Source organism: Heterodontus francisci, chromosome 3, assembly GCF_036365525.1.
Source record: "Heterodontus francisci isolate sHetFra1 chromosome 3, sHetFra1.hap1, whole genome shotgun sequence".
NCBI classification, from domain to species: Eukaryota; Metazoa; Chordata; class Chondrichthyes; order Heterodontiformes; family Heterodontidae; genus Heterodontus; species Heterodontus francisci.
Window position 1 is genome coordinate 150,263,670 of NC_090373.1, and position 17,174 is coordinate 150,280,843.

The 17,174-nt window shown below is 44.6% G+C and overlaps 1 protein-coding gene across 1 annotated transcript in view; it reads right to left on the reverse strand.

Moving 5' to 3' along the window:
- The window catches only part of ascc3 (activating signal cointegrator 1 complex subunit 3), a 740,670-nt gene that overhangs the window by 276,592 nt on the left and 446,904 nt on the right, over window positions 1-17,174 (reverse strand). Inside the window, exon 15 of the mRNA XM_068026887.1 lies at window positions 6,233-6,424. Coding sequence (XP_067882988.1) covers window positions 6,233-6,424 — 192 coding nt within the window. The remainder of the gene's footprint in view (window positions 1-6,232; window positions 6,425-17,174) is intronic.

Genomic DNA, 17,174 nt, shown 5'->3' on the forward strand with positions numbered 1-17,174 from the left:
CCAGTGAAATAATCAAATTCCAAATGAAGTGGAGGAGAAGTTCTGCAGTAAGTTTCCATATAAGTTCTACTTTCCAGACCCTAAGACTTTGGGAAATGGACCTGAATCATCACTGGACAATTAAATCAAGTACTGTAAAAGACACCTGGTCAGCATTATTGTGACCATTCCTTTGCTAGATTGTAGATTATATAATTTGATAATTTGAAACTTCACGTGGAGCAATTGGTTAATACATTTTGGAGGAAGATTGAGAAGAAATATATACTCAATAGTAAAACTCAGAGGAGTCAAGGAGCAGGTTCAGATATATAAATGCTTTACGAGAAGTTGTTAAAGATGTTAAGAAAAAGGATCCTAGGTTTTATAAATACAGCAATATAGCACAACAGCAATGAGGTAATGCCAACCCAAAAACAATCTTCATTAACGCCACAGTTAGAACAGTTATTGCATACGATTTTTGTGCCTGACTTTAGGAGATAAGACAAAGCCATAGCGAGACTAAGAGATTCTCTAAAATGTCATGGATGAGAGTCTTTAATTACATCAAGGTATTGGGGGAAACGAAGACTCTTAATTAGAATTAAGGAAGTTAGGATGAGATCTGATAGAACTAGTTTTTCCCAATTTACCTGATCAGTCAGTGAGTTGGTAACTAGAAGGCATAAATTTAAGAACATCACCAAAACAATGAAGGAAGAAGTTAGAAGATTGATTATGTGTTTTAAAACAACTCAGTCCTCATTAAGCCTTGGTCCAAACATGGACAAAATGGCCGAATACCAGAGATGAGGTAAGACTGACTGCCCTTTATCTCAAGGGAACATTTGACTGAGTGTGGCATCAAGGAGTCCTAACAAAACTGAAATCAATGGGAATCAGGGGGAATGCTCACCACTGGTTGGAGTCATACTTAGCACAAAGGAAGATGGTTGTGGTTGTTGGAGGCCAATCATCTCAGTCCCAGGACATCACTGCAGGAGTTCCTCAGGGTAGTATCCTAGGCCCAACCATCTTCAGCTACTTCATCAATGACTTCCCCTCCATTATAAGGTCAGAAGTGGGGATGTTCGCGAATGATTGCACAGTGTTCAGTACCATTCGCATCTCCTCAGATACTGAAGCAGTCTGTTCCTGCATGCAGCAAGACCTGGACAACATTCAGGCTTGATCGGACAAGTGGCAAGCAACATTCATGCCCCACAAGTGCCAGGCAGAACCAGAATCACAGAATTGTTACAGTGCAGGAGGCGGCCATTTGGCACATCGTGTCTGCACCGGCTCTCTGAAAGAGCAATTCACTCAGTTCCATTCCCCTGCCTTCGCCCCCATAACCCTGCACATTCTTCCTTTGCATATAACAGTCTAATTTCCTTTTGAATGCTTCAATGAAATTTGCCTCCATGACACTCTCAGGCAGTGCATTCCAGAACTTAACCACTTGCTGTGTTAAAAAGTTTTTCCTTATGTCACCTTTGCTTTTCTTACCAAATACTTTAAATAAATCTGTGCCCTCTCATTCTTGATCCTTTCACGAGTGGGAACAGTTTCCCCCTATCTACTCTGTTCAGACCCCTCATGATTTTGAATACCTCTATCAAATCACCTCTCAGCCTTCTCTTCTACAATGAAACCAATCCTAACTTCTACAATCCATCTTATAACTGAAGTTCCTCATGCCTGGAACCATTCTCGTGAATCTTTTCTGTACTCTCTCCAATGCCCTCATGTCTTTCCTAAAGTGCGGCGCCCAGAACCAGATGCAAATACTCCTGCTTTAGGTCGGGAAAAAGAACCCGACCCGGCCAGAGTCCCTCCGATTTTGCCCCAAGCCCGACCCGACCCGAACCTGCCCTGACTCGACCCGACCATCCCTTTACTTACCTTCCTGACACCGAACCTGCAAGAAGCTGCAGTGCATGCATGAAGACGCCATAGTGACGTCACTCGCTCACTGCGCAGACTCAGTTTCATCTCAGATTCCCAGCTCAGCTAAGTCTTTTTTTAATTTTTAATACCTACCACTTAGTGTGTGTGTCTAGCCTGATCCAACCCGACCCGAGCCGAGCCGAGCCCAAAAGCCGACCCTGAAGATGGGCCCAACCCGACCCCGACACGTCGTTGGGTCCCGTCAGGTTCGGCTTGGGTAGCAGGCCTCTACTCCTGCTGAGGCCAAACTAGTGTCTTTTACAAGTTCAACAGAACTTCCTTGCTCTTATACTCTATGCCCTTATTAATAAAGCCCAGGATACTGCATGCTTTATTACCTGCTCTCTTAACCTATCCTACCACCTTCAATGACTTATGCACATATACACCCAGGTCCCTCTGCTGCTGCACTCCCTTTAGAATTATACCCTTTATTTTGTATTGTCTCTCCATGTTCTTCCTGTCAAAATGAATCATTTCACAACTTGTCTATATCCTTTTGGAGTTCTACACTATCCCCTCACAGTTTGCAGTGCTTCCAAGTTTCATATCATCTTCAAACTTTGAAATTGTGCCCTGTACACCAACATCTAGGTCATTAATATATGTCAGGAAAAGCAAGGGTCCCAACCATGTCAACAAGAGAAAATCTAACCATCCTCTCTTGATGTTCAACGGCATTACCATTGCTGAATCCCGCACCATAAACATTCTGGGGGTTACCACTGACCAGGTACCTAACTGGACCAGCCATATAAACAAAGTGGCTACAAGAGGACAGTGGGCGGCACAGTGGTGCAGTGGTTAGCACCGCAGCCTCACAGCTCCAGCAACCCGGGTTCAATTCTGGGTACTGCCTGTGTGGAGTTTGCAAGTTCTCCCTGTGTCTGCGAGGGTTTTCGCCGGGTACTCCGGTTTCCTCCCACCGCCAAAAGACTTGCAGGTTGATAGGTAAATTGGCTGTTATAAATTGCCCCTAGTATAGGTAGGTGGTAGGGAAATATAGGGACAGGTGGGGATGTGGTAGGAATATGGGATTAGTGTAGGATTAGTATAAATGGGTGGTTGATGGTCGGCACAGACTCGGTGGGCCGGAGGGCCTGTTTCAGTGCTGTATCTCTAAATAAAAGTAAATAAAATAAGAGGAGGTCAGAGGCTGGGAACTCTGAGGATAATAACTCACCCCTTGACTCCCCAGTGCCTGTCCACCATTTACAAGGCACAAGTCAGGAATGTTATGGAATCCTCTCCACGTGCCTGGATGAGTACAACTCCAACAACACCCAAGAAACTCTATACCATCCAGGACAAAGCACCCACTTAACTAGCACCCCATCCACCACCTTAAACATTCACTCCCGTTACCACCAGCACACAGTGGCAGCAGAGAGTACCATCTACAAGATGCACTGCAGCAACTCCCCAAGTCTCCTTCGATAGCTCCTTCCAAACCTGTGACCTCTATCATCTATAGTGACAACAGCAACAGATGCATTGATACACCACTGATTGCAAGTTCCCCTGCCAGCCATACGTCATCCTGACCTGGAACTATATCACCGTTCCTTCACTATCACTGGGTCAAAATCCTGGAACTACTTTCCTAACAGCTCTGTTGGTGTACCAGCACCAGATGGACTGCAGTGGTTTAAGGCGGCAGCTTACCATTACTTTCTCAAGGGTAATTAGGGATGGGCACCAATTCCTGCCTTGCCAGCGACACCCACATCCCATGAAAGAATAAAAAACAGATGGTTGTTAGGATATGGAATGTGCTCGCAGAAACAGTGGAGGAAGTGGAATGCATGTAGCTTTCGAAAAGGAAGGTAATAAAAATTTGGAAAAGAAAACTGTAAAAGGTATAGAAAAAGGAGAGAGAAATGGGATTATGTGAACTTCTCTTTGAGAACAAACACAGGAACAATGAGATTTTTGTGCTGTAGAATTCTATGATTCTGCCAGGTCTCGCCAGTAGTTACTATTGCTATCTCCACTCTCTATTCAAACTTCTGAGTTACCTGTAACACCGTCGTAAAGCAAATCCTTGGCAGGCGAGATTACAGACCACTAATATCTTTCAGATCACTGGCACCCAGACAGCCACAGAACATCACAGCCAAGTAACCTGTCACCCCTCAACATTCCCAGACCAGGCAACCTAGGACTACCATCAAGCTTCAGGACCATTACCACCAAGCAGGTGTGATCTTCTGGTAATCATGCCCTTTGACCTTAGCACAACTCTGACCTCAAACTACAACCATCAGGCAGGCCAGAACTCTTCTATTATCTAAGCTGGCACAACTTTTCCAATCTACCATTCACAAGGCAAGTTCAGACTCTGAACTGTCAGGCAGACCGTGGACATTTAAGTTATCAAAAAGGCTCTTGAACTTTGAATACTTCCCTTGAACTCCTTCCTAAATGATTTCTTTGAACCAAGTGTAGCTTTTTCCTAAGGTCTGAATACATAAAATCTAAGTTTACTTTGACCTGGAGTTTCTGCATGATTTCCACCCATGTAAAGACTTAATTTGCACCAACCTAGGTCAAACAGTACAAAGGGATGTGAAATTTTAGTGGCAAGTGAGTAATTTGTAATTTATTCAAAATCAGTTTACCGTGTAAAGTTTTTAAAAGTTTGCAGGAGAGAGAGATAAGTGCTGCTTAACTTCTGGTCTCCAGCCTCACTCTGAAGGGGATTTTGTTTTGCCCTTAACTTTTAAACTACCTCACACTTGCACCTTGAGGCTCCATTGGCCCTTTTTCCAGCTACAAATCAATAATAATAGCTTACATAGCTTGATTGTACTAATTCATAGGAGATTTCATGTTAGGGTCTATGTTAATGGATTGACAATATCAATCCATGATACCCAACTTTATCTCTTCACCACCATCCTCTATTCCATTATTGCTGCTGTGTTGCCTATTGCCAGTCCATTCAGCGGATGAATGTGAACTTTCAGCAGAACATCCTGTCTTTTTTTTTAAATTCATTCCTGTGATGTGGGTGTCGCAGGCTAGGATAGCATTTATTGCCCATCCCTAATTGCCCTTGAGGTGGTGGTGGTGAGCTGCCTTCTTGAACCGCTGCAGTCCATGTGGGGTAGATACACCCACAGTGATGTTAGGAAGGGAATTCCAGGATTTTGACCCAACAACAGTAAAGGAACGACGATATAGTTCCAAGTCAGGATGGTGTATGACTTGGAGGGGAGCTTGAGGGTGGTGGTGTTCCCATGTATCTGCTGCCCTTGTCCTTCTAGTTGGTAGAGGTCGCATGTTTGGAAGGTGCTGTCAAAGGAACCTTGGTGAGTTGCCGCAGTGCACCTTGTAGATGGGACACACTGCTGCTACTGTGCGTTGGTGGTGGATGGAGTGAATGTTCGTGTATGGGGTGACAATCAAGCGGGTTGCTTTGTCCTGGATGGTGTCGAGCTTCTTGAGTGTTGTTGGAGCTGCACTCATCCAGGCAAGTGGAGAGTATTCCATCACACTCCTGACTTGTGCCTTGTAGATGGTGGACAGGCCTTGGAGAGTCAGGAGATAACTTACCCACTGCAGGATTCCCAGCCTCAGACCTGCTCTTGCAGCCACGGTATTTATATCGCTATTACAGTTCAGTTTCTAGTCAATGGTAATCCCTGGGATGTTGATAGTGGGGGATTCAGCGATTGTAATGCCATTGAATGTCAAGGGGAGATGGTTAGATTCTCTCTTGTTGGAGATGGTCATTGGCTGGCGCATGTGTGGCAAGTAACATTCGCGCCACACATCAGCCCAAGCCTGGATATTGCCCAGGTCTTGCTGCATTTCTACACGGACTGTTTCAGTATCTGAGGAGTCGCGAATAGTGCTGAACATTGTGCAATCATCAGCGAACATCCCCGCTTCTGACCTTGTGATTGAAGGAAGGTCATTGATGAAGCAGCTGAAGATGGTTGGGCCTAGGACACTACCCTGAGGAACTCCTGCAGTGATGTCATGGGACTCAGATGATTGACCTCCAACAACCACAACCATCTTCCTTTGCGCTAGGTATGACTCTAGCCAGAGGAGAGTTTTCCCCCTGATTCGCATTGTCTCCAGTTTTGCTAGGGCTCCTTGATGCAATACTCGGTCAAACGCTGCCTTGATGTCAAGGGCAGTCACTCTCACCCGTCTGGCTCTACCAAAAACACTATACCCTCACCTATCTTTCTGACCATCATTAAGAACATTGCACTAAATAATGAAAAGATACATTTCAGAAATAAAAATAGAAACTTGTATTGGTCTATGTGCTTAGTGACTTTACCTTGATGATGACAGCATGTGCCGGAAGATTGACACCCCAGGCCAACGTAGCTGTGCAGACCAATACTTTTATATGTCCACGAGAAAAGCAGTTTTCAACCAAATTACGGTCCTGGCGCAGCATTCCAGCATGATGAATGCCAAATCCATCTGGGAACAACTCACGCAGCTGTTTGTTCCGGGATTTCTGAATCTGAGGAGTACCAAAAACAAGTGGTTCAGTACATTAACATAAAAGCAAAATACTGCGGATGCTGGAAATCTGAAACAAAAACAAGAAATGCTGGAATCACTCAGCAGGTCTGGCAGCATCTGTGGAAAGAGAAGCAGAGTTAACGTTTCGGGTCAGTGACCCCAACTCTTTTTCCGGTACATTGATGACTGTATCGGTGCCGTTTCCTGCTCCCGCCCCGAACTAGAAAACTTTATCAACTTTGCTTCCAATTTCCACCCTTCTCTCACCTTTACATGGTCCATCTCTGACACTTCCCTTCCCTTCCTCGACTTCTCTGTCTCCATCTCTGGGGATAGGTTGTCTACTAATATTCATTATAAGCCCACTGACTCCCACAGCTACCTCGACTACACTTCTTCACACCCTACCTTCTGTAAGGACTCCATTCCATTCTCCCAGTTTCTCCGTCTCCGACGCATCTGCTCTGATGATGCTACCTTCCATGACGGTGCTTCTGATATGACCTCCTTTTTCCTCAACCGAGGAATTCCCCCCATTGTGGTTGACAGGGCCCTCAACCGTGTCCGACCCATTCCCCGCACCTCCACCCTCACCCCTTCCCCTCCCTCCCAGAACCGTGACAGGGTTCCCCTTGTCCTCACTTTTCATCCCACCAGCCTCCATATCCAAAGGATCATCCTCCGCCATTTTCGCCACCTCCAGCGTGATGCCACTACCAGTCGCATCTTCCCCTCCCTTCCCCTGTCAGCATTCCGAAGGGATTGTTCCCTCCGCAACACCCTGGTCCACTCCTCCATTACCCCCACCACCTCGTCCCCGTCCCAGGGCACCCTCCCCTGCAATCGCAGGAGGTGTAATACCTGCCCATTTACCTCCTCTCCTCACTATCCCAGGCCCCAAACACTCCTTTCAGGTGAAGCAGCGATTTACTTGTACTTCTTTCAATGTAGTATACTGTATTCGCTGCTCACAGTGTGGTCTCCTCTACACTGGGGAGACCAAGCGCAGACTGGGTGACCGCTTTGCGGAACATCTCCGCTCAGTCCGCAAGCAGGACCCTGAGCTTCCGGTTGCTTGCCATTTCAACACTCCCCCCTGCTCTCATGCTCACATCTCTGTCCTGGGATTGCTGCAGTGTTCCAGTGAACATCAACGCAAGCTTGAGGAACAGCATCTCATCTACCGATTAGGCACACTACAGCCTGCCGGACTGAACATTGAGTTCAATAATTTCAGAGCATGACAGCCCCCCATTTTACTTTCATTTTTAGTTATTTTTTCTTCCTTTTTTTACATTCCTTCTTACATTTTTTACAATCTTTTTTTGCATTTATTTCATTTCATCTTAGTTTGTTCAGTTTGCTTACCCACTGTTTTTTTCAGGTTGTTTTTCTTCAGGTTTGCACTTGCTGCTGTTCAATATTCAGTGTATTCACACCTAATCTGTACTAATGCTTTGTCTTTCAACACACCATTAACATATTGTTTGCCTTTGCTCCGTGACCTTTTGGTCAGCTATGTGGCCTGGTCCAATCTGCACCTTCTCCTTTGTTATCTCTTGCCCCACCCCCACCTCACTTGTTTATAATCTGTGACTTTTCTAATATTTGTCAGTTCCGAAGAAGGGTCACTGACCCGAAACGTTAACTCTGCTTCTCTTTCCACAGATGCTGCCAGACCTGCTGAGTGATTCCAGCATTTCTTGTTTTGGTTCAGTACATTGCCAGCTTCAGCTTTGAATGCAATTAACTTTTTACTATTCATTTGAAGTGCTTTATTAAATATTTTACTGCCACAGCAATATTTCTTAATACATAAATCAGAATATTTTATTGTAATATTTACTGTAATGCCCTGTAATTTACTTTTTGAAAAATGTAAATATACAGCAACATTCTGTGTTACAAGATGCAGGTAATACATCAGCAGACCTTACTTCATAAAATAGATGATATGCTTTAGTCCAGACGGCATTCAACTTGATGTTCATTAGCATATATGGCAACAAACTTGTTTTAGTAAAGGTTATGAACATGCATATGAAAAGGAGAGATAGTAAACATCGTGTGGCATCAGTGCCTCCCAGCCACAATACGATCCACCCTGGGATTTTTCTGGTACTGTCTAATGCACTTGTTAATTCAATAACTACCACAGAAAACCACTGAGACAGATTTATGGAAAATGTTAGATTTTTGGTCTCAGTTTTTGAATCTATATATCTCAGCCTTAAATGTATTCATTGATGGAGCATGCACAATCCTCTGTGGCAGAGAATTCCAAAGATTCATAAGCCTTTGAGCGTAGTAATTTCTCTTCATCTCAGTCCTGAATGATTGGCCCCTTATACGGAGACTGTGACCCCGCCTTCCAGATTTCTCAACCAGCGGAAACAATCTCTCAGCCTCGACTCTATCAAGTCCTTTCAGAATCTTGTATATCTCAATTAGATCACCTCTCATTATTCTAAACTCCAGAGAATATAGGCCCAATTTACTCAGTCTCTTATCATAGGACAACCCTCTCAATCTGGGCACCAATTTAGTAAATCTTCGCTGCACTGCCTCCAGTGCAAGTATATCCTTTCTTAAATGTGGAGACCAAAACGGCACACGGTATTCCAGGTGCGGTCTGACCAAAGTCCTGTACAATTTTAGTAAGACTTCTTTATTCCGGTACTCCAATCCCCTTGCAAATAAAGGCCAACATGCCATTTGCCTTCCTAATAGTCTGCTGCACCTGCATGTTAACTTTGTGCGTTCCTTGTACGAGTACTCCCAAGTCTCTCTGAACATCAACACTTACCAGTTTCACACCTTTTAAAAAATATTCTGCTTTTCTATTCTTACAACCAAAGTGAACAACTTCTCACTTCCCTGCATTATAGTCCATTTGCCATCATGTTGCCTACTCACTTAACCTGTCTATATCTCTTTGCAGCCTCTCTATGTCCTCCCCGCATCTTACCTTTCTACCTAGTTTAGTTTAGAGATACAGCACTGAAACAGGCCCTTCGGCCCACCGAGTCTGTGCCGACCATCAACCACCCATTTATACTAATCCTACACTAATTCCATATTCCTACCACATCCCCACCTGACCCTATATTTCCCTACCACCTACCTATACTAGGGGCAATTTATAATGGCCAATTAACCTATCAACCTGCAAGTCTTTGGCATGTGGGAAGAAACCGGAGCACCCGGAGAAAACCCACGCAGACACAGGGAAAACTTGCAAACTCCACACAGGCAGTACCCAGAATTGAACCCGGGTCGCTGGAGCTGTGAGGCTGCGGTGCTAACCACTGCGCCATCTGTGCCAAGCTTTGCATCATTAGCAAACTTAGATACACTACTCTCTGTCTCTTCATCCAAGTCATTAATATAGAGTGGAAATAGCTGAGGGCCCAGCACTAACCCTTGTGGCACTCCACTATTCACTGCCAACTTGAAAATGCCCCATTTATGCCCACTCTCTGCTTCCTGTCTGTTAACCAATCCTCTATCCACGCTAATATATTACCCCCAACACCATGAGCCCGTATCTTGCCTATTAATATTTTATGCGGCACCTTATCGAATATCTTTTGGAAATCCAGGTATACTACATCTACTGGGTCCCCTTTATCTACCCTTCCAGTTACATCCTCAAGAAACTCAAATAGATTTGTCAAACAGGATCTCCCTTGAGAAAAATCATGCTGACTTGTTCTAATCATACTATGCTTTTCCAAGTGCAATGTTAAGACTTCTTTAAAAATACTTCCCAGCATCTTCCCAATGACTGATGTTAGGCTAACTGGCCTGTAGTTGCCTGTTTTCTCTCTACCTCCTTTCTTGAAAAGCGGTGTTACACTTACCAACTTCCAATCTGACAGGACCATTCCTGAATGTAAGGCATTCTGGAAAATCATAGCCAGCACAGCCACTTCAGCTATCTCTTTTAGAATCCTAGGATGTAGGCCATCTGGTCCCTGGGACTTATCCCTCAAGTTTCTCCAATACTTTTCCTTGGCTAATATCAATATCCTTAATTTTCTCACTCTTTTTAGCCCCTAGCTTACTGCCTATTTCTGGTATGGAACGAGTGTCTTCTTCTATGAAGACAGACACAAATATTTGTTCAATGCCTCTGCCATTTTCTCATTCCCCATGATGATTTCTCCTGTCTCTGCCTCTAAGGGACCAATGTCTACTTCAGCTATTCTCTTCCTTTTTATGTACTTATAAAAGCTCTTACAATCTGTTTTTATATTGCTGTCTAGTTTACTCTCATATTCTACATTTTTCCCCTTTTTATCAAATTTTTGGTGGCCCTTTGGTTTCTAAAACACTTCCAATCCTCAGACTTGCTATGATTTTTCACAACATTGTAAGCCTCTTCTTTTAGTCTAACACTCGCCTTAACTTCCTGAGACACGGATGGGTCTTTCTTGACGAGTTTTAGTTTTTGAACAGAATGTACTTTTGTTGAACCCTTTGAATTGTTTCTTTAAATGTTTCCCACTGTTCATTTACCGCCATACCTTCCAGTCTATTTACCCAATTAACCTTAGCCAATTCTCTCCTCATACCTTCCTAATTGGCTTTAAGTTTCAGATTCTTGTTTGTGATTGAAATGTGTCACTTTCAAAGTTGACATGAAATTCAATGGTATTATGATCACTATTTCCCAATGGATTACATTGCTTATTAAACCTGCTTCATTACACAGTACAACATCTAAGATAGCTTTATCCCTAGTCGGTTCTACTACGTATTGCTCCAAGAAATTGTCACGCAAACATTCTAGAAACTTATTTTCTAGACCACTGTTGCCAATTTGATTGCCCCAGTCTATAAGCAGATTAAAGACCCCAGAATTAATACATTCCCTTTTTTACATTCTCCAATAATTCCCCGTTTAATGCTCTGTCCAATAATATAACTATTGTTAGGGGGCCTGTAAACTACTCCCACCACTTTTTTCTGACTCCTGCTATTTCTAATTCCCACCCAAATTGATTCTACTTCATGATCTTCTGAGGCCAGATCCCTTCTTACTAATGTCCTTATGTCATCCTTCACTATCAGGACTACCTCCTCCTTTGCCATTCTGTCTGTCTCTCTGAAATATTGTGTATCCCGGAATATTCATCTTCCAATCCTGATCTCCTTGTAACCATGTCTCGGTAATGGAAATTAGATTTAGATCATTTTACTCTATTCATGCCACTGGTTCATCTATCATATTAGAGATGCTTCATGCATTCAGATAAAGGAACTTGAATTTAATTTTTTTTTACCTCTATTCCCTGCAATGACCTTATTTGATGTACAATTTTTGTTAAACTCTCTGTCCCCTCCTGCCCAATTCTGTTGGGAGTTACCCACATCACTATCCTGCTCTGATGCCCTGATCTCTCTCTTTGGATTTCTAAATTTCCCTTTACCCAAAACCTCACCCCGCCCCCCGCTAGTTTATACGATTGGCCAAAACACTGGTTCCAGCCTGGTTCAAGCGAAGGCCATTCCAATGGAATAGCTCCCTCTTCCCTGAATATTGATGCCTGTCATTCCCCAGATAAAATATGTTGGGGGGCCACGTGGTCTTCCACCCACACATTAACCAGACACTCGGCTCCGGCCCTGGCAGGGGAGTTCTGGCTGCTGTTGTTCCTTTTGATATTGTTTATAATTATGTTCCCTCTTCAATTCCGAGTTATTTGTATATGGCCCTGAATCATTTCTGACTGACCAGCTGTGAGGGGCAGCTTGGGTGATTTATCAATAGAACCTTCCACATTTAAACATTTCTGTTTGGAAATCTGGGAGTGTTTCAAACAGAGCCATCAAGTCACAAGGATATTTGTTTAATGTCTCCATACTGCACATACACAGGACTAAACCCAGGTGTACATGGTGCTGGGCTGTGCGTTAATCAACAGGGATTAATCATTGCAGTAATTTCCCTTTTCTGCAATCTTATTTTAAATGAATCGTGCACAGACTGAGATTGAGATGGTTCTGTTGGCAGATATAGTTCCAGGATATAGTTCCGCAGGGATCAGTGCTGGGACCTTTGCTGTTTCTAGTATATATAAAGGATTTGCAGGAAAATGTAGCTGGTCTGATTAGTAAGTTTGCGGACAACACAAAGGTTGGTGGAGTTGCAGACAGTGATGAGGATTGTCAGAGGATACAGCAGGATATAGATCGGTTGGAGACTTGGGCGGAGAAATGGCAGATGGACTTTAATTCGGATAAATGTGAGGTAATACATTTTGGAAGGGCTAATGCAGGTGGGAAGTATACAGTAAATGGCAGAACCCTTAGGAGTATTGACAGGCAGAGAGATCTGGGCGTACAGGTCCACAGGTCACTGAAAGTGGCAACACAGGTGGATAAGGTAGTCAAGAAGGCATACGGCACGCTTGCCTTCATCGGTCGGGGCATAGAGTATAAAAATAGGCAAGTCATGCTGCAGCTGTACAGAACTTTAGTTAGGCCACACTTAGAATATTGCGTGCAATTCTGGTCGCCACACCACCAGAAGGACGTGGAGGCTTTGGAGAGGGTACAGAAGAGGTTTACCAAGATGTTGCCTGGTCTGGAGGGCATTAGCTATGAGGAGAGGTTGGATAAACGCGGATTGTTTTCACTGGAACGACGGAGGAGGGGCGACATGATAGAGGTTTACAAAGTTATAAGCGGCATGGACAGAGTGGATAATCAGAAGCTTTTTCCCAGGGTGGAAGAGTTAGTTACTAGGGGACATAGGTTTAAGGTGAGATGGGCAAAGTTTAGAGGGGATGTGCTAGGCAAGTTCTTTACACAGAGGGTGGTGAGTGCCTGGAACTTGTTGCCGGGGGAAGTGATGGAAGCAGATACCATAGAGACGTTTAAGAGGCATCTTGACAAATACATGAATAGGATGGGAATAGAGGGATATGGACCCCTGAAGTGCAGAAGGTTTTAGTTTAGGCAGGCATCAAGATCGGCGCAGGCTTGGAGGGCCGAATGGCCTGTTCCTGTGCTGTACTGTTCTTTGTTCTTTGATGTTGTATCTTCCTACAGTGATGGACTATTTTTGTTTATCCCGGTCATGCTGACCAGAACATTTCATGTTTATGCGAAAAGAGTCAATAGAGAATGGAAAGTGTTGCAGAGCAGAGAGTATTGAAGTTGTTACATGTGAAATCAGGGAGTGATCAGATGTGGGATTATACCTGATCTCTCTCACTGCGTTAGTTCCAGATTGAATTATTTAATTACAATGTTTAAACTGTAAAGATGCAGTGTGTTCACCATATATAAAATATTCATGATTTTTAGTCACACGATCTTGAATGATTTCCTTCCATGTTTAAATTGTTCTGTACTCTGAAATATGATGGAAATGGACTGTAGAATCCTTGGCATCAGATGGCAGGACCGTATCTCCAACACAGAAGTCCTCGAGGCGGCCAACATCCCCAGCATATACACCCTACTGAGCCAGCGGCGCTTGAGATGGCTTGGCCATGTGAGCCGCATGGAAGATGGCAGGATCCCCAAGGACACATTGTACAGCGAGCTCATCACTGGTATCAGACCCACCAGCTGTCTATGTCTCTGCATTAAAGACATCTGCAAACGTGACATGAAGTCCTGTGACACTGACCAGTTGCCAGGGAGTCAGTTGCCAGTGATCGCCAGAGTTGGCGGACAGCCATAAAGGCGGGGCTAGAGTGGCGAGTCGAAGAGACTTAGCAGTTGGCAGGAAAAAGGACAGAAGCGCAAGGAGATAGCCAACTGTGTAACAACCCCGACAACCAATTTTATCTGCAGTGCCTGTGGAAGAGTCTGTCACTCTAGAATTGGCCTTTATAGCCACTCCAGGTGCTGCTCCACAAACCACTGACCACCTCTAGGCGCTTCCCCATTGTCTCTCGAGACAAAGAGGCCAAAGAAGAAGAAGATGCCAGTGCCCCAAGAATCGAAACCCCTTCTTCCCACACCACTTTTTGAGCCACGCATTTAGTTCTCTAATCTGCTTGACCCTGTGCCAATTTGCACGTGGCTCTGTAACAATCCAGAGATGATTACCCTTTGATGTTTTAGTTTGCACCCTAACTCCTAAAATTCTTGAAGCAGAACATAATTTCTGGTTTTCCCTATGCCGTTGATTTCCACATGGACCACGACAACTAGATCCTCCCCCTCCCACTCCAGGTTTCTCTCCAGCCACGAGGAGATGTCCTTAACCCAGGCACCAGGCAGGCAATACAGCCATTGGAGCACCCGGTTGTGGCTGCAGAGAACAGTATCCATCCCCCTGATGATACTGTCTCCTATCGCTGCCACATTCCTCTTCATTCCCCCCACTGGAATGGTATCTTCCACCATGGTCAGTCCGCTCATCCACCTAGCTAGCAGGGACCTCGTACCTGTTGGACAAGGCTGAAGCTCCTCCGTCACTACATGCGAATACCCCCTACCTGTCTCACTCACAGTCACACCCTCCTCTCACCTGACCATGGAGCTGTCAATCCCACTCCCTGGCTCAATCCCCGTGGCCCCTATTTCTCTCAGGTGGCCATCAAACTTCCTCCTGAAGTCATTGATTCCACCATCCTGTGGGCAGCGAGTTCCAGGTCATCACCACCCGCTGCAAAAAGTGCTTCCTCATATTCCCCCTGCATCTTATGCCCGAAACTTTCAATCTGCGTTGTGCTACTGTATGTCACAGTTTCTAAGGTTTTCATTGAGTTGGACTGAATTAAAAGCTGTAACACCTTCTCAGAATTAAGATGGCATTCACAAAGCACCCAACATTCAATATTTGAGCTCAATATATGAGCTACATTTTCAACTATAGTAACTTGCAACATATTACAGCTCAACTGTTACTGTATATGATTATATTTGAAAAGAAAAACATCTGTAAATGCTGGAAACCTCAACTAAAAATATAACTTGAATGAAAATGGGTCAGGCAGTATTTTTTTTTCTATTTGTTCACGGGATGTGGGCGTCGCTGGCTATGCCAGCATTTATTGACTATCCCTAACTGCCCTTAAACTGGGTGGCTTGCTAGGCCATTTCAGAGGGCATTTAAGAGTCAACCACATTTATGTGGATCTGGAGTCACGTGTAGGCTAAACCAGGTAAGGATGACAGATTTGCTTCCCCAAAGGAATTTATGAACCAGATGGGTTTTTACAACAAACAATGGTTTCATGGTCACCATTAGACTAGATTTTAATTCCAGATTTTATTAATTGAATTCAAATTTTACCACCTGCCATGGTGGGATCCGAACCCATGTCCCCAGAGCAGTAGCCTGGGCTATTAGTCCTGTGACATTACCACTATGCCACCACCTCCCCTTATGTCTGTGTGATCATATCAGATGCTGGCTGATCTGTTGCACACTTCTAGAAATTTCTGTTTTGGTACGTTATTGCATATATATTTCCCCGCAGTAAATTTTCTTTTTACAGAAACATTACTAGTGGGGGGGGGGGGGTTAATTTTTGTAAAAATTAACCCTCCTTCACCAGAAATACTCTAACAGAGTTTGGAGTTAACAAAGTTGTATATAAAGGATTGTGTTTCTTAATTCCAGTACTTTGCATCTTAATCTCTGAAACCAAATAATATATTGCCTACAATTGTTTTCATTAATGCATATGTGGCACCAGGTATATGCTAAGTGATGGCCTTGGATGCATTACATAAATACATAGATAGTGGACTGGCATTGGGGAGACAGGAGTTGAGTTACTCGCTGCAGAATTCCCGGCCTCTGACCCGCTCTTATATAGTGCCTTTTGTGACCTCAGAATATCCCAAAGTGGTCCACAGACAGTAATGGAAAGACTTTTTGGGTTCAATTTTATGTTTTGAACGCTGGTCCCGCCATCGGACCTGGAGTCGGGTGCAAGGTACACCAGGGATGGAGCAGCCAGCTGCATGCAATTCAGTGGCAGCTGGCCAATTAAGACTAATGAGCCGTGAACTCCGACCAATGCATGGTTGGAGTCAGGCCCAGGGATGGGGGCGGGGGGGGGGGAGAATGGCATCAGGTGAAGTCTCAGCACGGTCTGGTGTCATTTTTAAAGGGCTGTCAATCCTGCATTGAACTCTGCATTGGGAAGGTCTGGAAAAGGAAGAGATGACATCGGATAATTAGAGATGGCTGAGAGTAGACCCCGTGTGGCCCAACGTTTTCCCGACGCCTCCCTCCAGGTGTTACTACAGGCTGTCAGGGAGAGGAGGGACATCTTGTTCCCAAGGGACAGGAGAAGGAGACCAGCGAGCCAAACCAAGCAGGCCTGGCTCCAGATTGCCGAGCAGGTCAGCAACCGTGGCGTAACCCCGCACACATGGATACAGTGTGTCAAGCAGCTCAGTGACCTCATCTGGGTTGTGAAAGTGAGTATCATTTAATCCCTTTATCCTCTTGGGCCTTGATCTATTGAAGCAGGACGTTGTGTTGGGAGGAGAGGGATCAACCACCCAGACATGAGCAAAGGGACAGGGGATGCAACATGTCTGTCAGGGGCCTGTCACAGTGGCCCTGAAAGCAGGACCCCTATGACAATTGAATCTTGTGAGTTCCCTATAAAGGAACACATGCAAGAGGCGTTTGTGTGCCCCCATCAGTGGCAACTGCACTGCCAGCAGTCTGTTGGGACTGATGTTGCTCGGCGTCCAACATCTCCCCTTCCTCTGTCTGCAGAAAAAGATAGCACATCATCATAGGGAGGGGGTGAAGACCA